The 2,216-nt window shown below is 52.2% G+C and overlaps 1 gene segment (V, D, J or C); it reads left to right on the top strand.

Moving 5' to 3' along the window:
- Positions 1 to 667: 667 nt before the first annotated feature.
- LOC115271499 overlaps positions 668 to 2,216 on the top strand; it is a gene marked incomplete at its 3' end in the record, with an annotated part of 2,068 nt that continues 519 nt past the window's right edge. The window contains 2 exon segments of the V gene segment in view: positions 668 to 713; positions 807 to 1,119. Of these exon segments, the coding sequence occupies positions 668 to 713; positions 807 to 1,119 (359 nt within the window).

Genomic DNA, 2,216 nt, shown 5'->3' with positions numbered 1-2,216 from the left:
TTTTTTTTGCTGCTTGGGGCAGCAAAAACCCTGGAGCCGGCCCTGCCTATCGACTCTGGATTCAAACTAAAGCCTACAAAAAGCATGGGTGAGATGGAAGACTTGGAAGGGTAACGTTCTGCTGCCAACATGGGAGGGCAGACCCAGCCCTTCCTTGTGCCCGGCTTTCCTGGCCAGTTACCACCACGAGCTACAAACCCAAGCTGCAAAATCAAGCCACGGACTCAAGTTACGTTCAGGACTGGTAACTATCCAGCAGCTGCAGAACATCCGATGGATGTGTGTGTGTGTGTGGATGTGTGTGTGTGTGGATAGGTATTAGGTTTTAGTTATTGGTCATAAATCAAATTGTGTTATCATAATAAATGTGGCATCTTTGTCTTGCCCCCTGAAACGATCCTGTGTAGTTTTGTCTGCATAACAAGCGCACAGTGTGTGTGGTGTAAAGGGGACACCTGTCCCTGAGGGGACATCGCCATGTACTGACCGATCACCCTCCCCCCCATCATCTCTTATACCCGCCCTGGGGAACCCGCATGCAAATCCCTGCCCTGGGGGGTTCCTGTTAAATACAAACCCCTGGTTCTAGGAGCCTCAGTCTCTCCCCAGACACAGAACTGCCCAGTCCTGCCCGCTGGGGAGTTTCCCTCATTTTATGACAACGAGAATGAAATCTCTGTGGCTTTTCCTTTCTCTGTTCTCTGTCCCCACCTGTAAGTGTCTATGTGGGAGTGGGGGAATCCGGGACAGAGCCATAGGTTCATTCTGTGATTAATTAATTCCTTGCTCTGTTTTTCTTTTCCCAGGTGTCCTCTCTCAGGTGCAGCTGGTCCAGTCGGGCCCAGGAGCGGTGAAGCCCGGAGAGACCCTCACCCTGACCTGCGCTGTCTCTGGTGTATCCATCACTGAGAGCAACTACGTCTGGGATTGGGTCCGGCAGGGTCCCGGGAAAGGGCTGGAGTGGATGGGGTACGTGTACATGTATAGTGGTGGGGGTACAAACTATGCCTCGTCTCTCCAAGGCCGACTCACCATCTCTGGAGACACCGCCAAGAACCAGTTCTCCCTGCAGCTCCGCTCGCTGACAGCTGCAGACACCGCCACCTATTACTGTGCCAGACACACAGTGACACAGAGCAAAGCAGGGACTGCTACAAAAAGAAGAAGCTGGTTCTAAGCAGCCGAGTGAGGCCAGAGAAGCAGGGATAGCTGATCCCCTCAGAGATAAAGACACACACACAGTAGATTGACTATGAACAACCCGCATACTAATAGATATCGGTTAAAAATGCCTCCAGCTGCCACCCCGTTTCTCTGGACACCATTTACCTTTCCGCTGCCACAGGAAGCTTTGCAAACTTACTGGGAAATGTGTCAGTTGTGCACTCAGGGTCTGAATGAATGAATGCTTCTGACAGCGAGCTGGGAGGGGGCAAGAGACCGGGGGGGTGTTTATGTAAATACAGTTTGCTCCTGCTTTGCTTAGATTTGCTAGATATTCCGCGGATGGGGCGGTGTCTTGCTCATTGTAAGAAATGTGGCTGGTGCTGGGTCACAAATTATGTTCGTGCTGAATGTAGGGGTGGTGAAATATGGTTACCAATGTTTGTAATTACCGTGGGCATACAGAAAAGAAGGACTGCGCTGAATCTGTCCCAAAGGAGGGAGCCACCCTCAGTGAAAATAACCTTGGTAAAACAAGGACTCGAATGTCTGACCCCTGTGAAAGTAAGGGGTCAAGTGTGGCCAAGTGTCGGTAGTCTCTTGGTCTATCCAGGGCTGTGATCAAGTGTCTTGATGTTTTTGGTCTTTTGGCCTCGAGATGAAAACCTTCTCTTTGCTTTTGGGACCTTGAAGTGAAAAAATTCTCTAAGTTATTTCTATTTCCCCAGTCATGGGGAAATCAGTGGTGGTGAGATTGGGTTTCTGCCCAGAGCTGAAATCACTAAAGGACTCATGAGCAGGTAGCTGATGATAAGCGGCCAGCAGGGTGGCAGTGGAGTGGCGTGGCCAGCAGGGCAGTGGCAGAGAGCTGTGATAAGCGGCCAGCAGGGCGGCAGTGAAGAGGCGTGGCCAGGAGGGCAGTGGCAGAGAGCTGTGATAAGCGGCCAGCAGGGCGGCAGTGAAGAGGCGTGGCCAGCAGGGCAGTGGCAGAGAGGTGTGATAAGTGCCAGCAGGGCGGCAGTGGAGAGGCGTGGCCAGCAGGGCAGTGGCAG

Source organism: Terrapene carolina, unplaced genomic scaffold (assembly GCF_002925995.2).
Source record: "Terrapene carolina triunguis isolate 2854851 unplaced genomic scaffold, T_m_triunguis-2.0 Scaffold31370, whole genome shotgun sequence".
Taxonomy (NCBI): Eukaryota; Metazoa; Chordata; order Testudines; family Emydidae; genus Terrapene; species Terrapene triunguis.
Note: the sequence above shows the minus strand (reverse complement) of the source record. Positions and strands in the feature narration are given on the sequence as shown.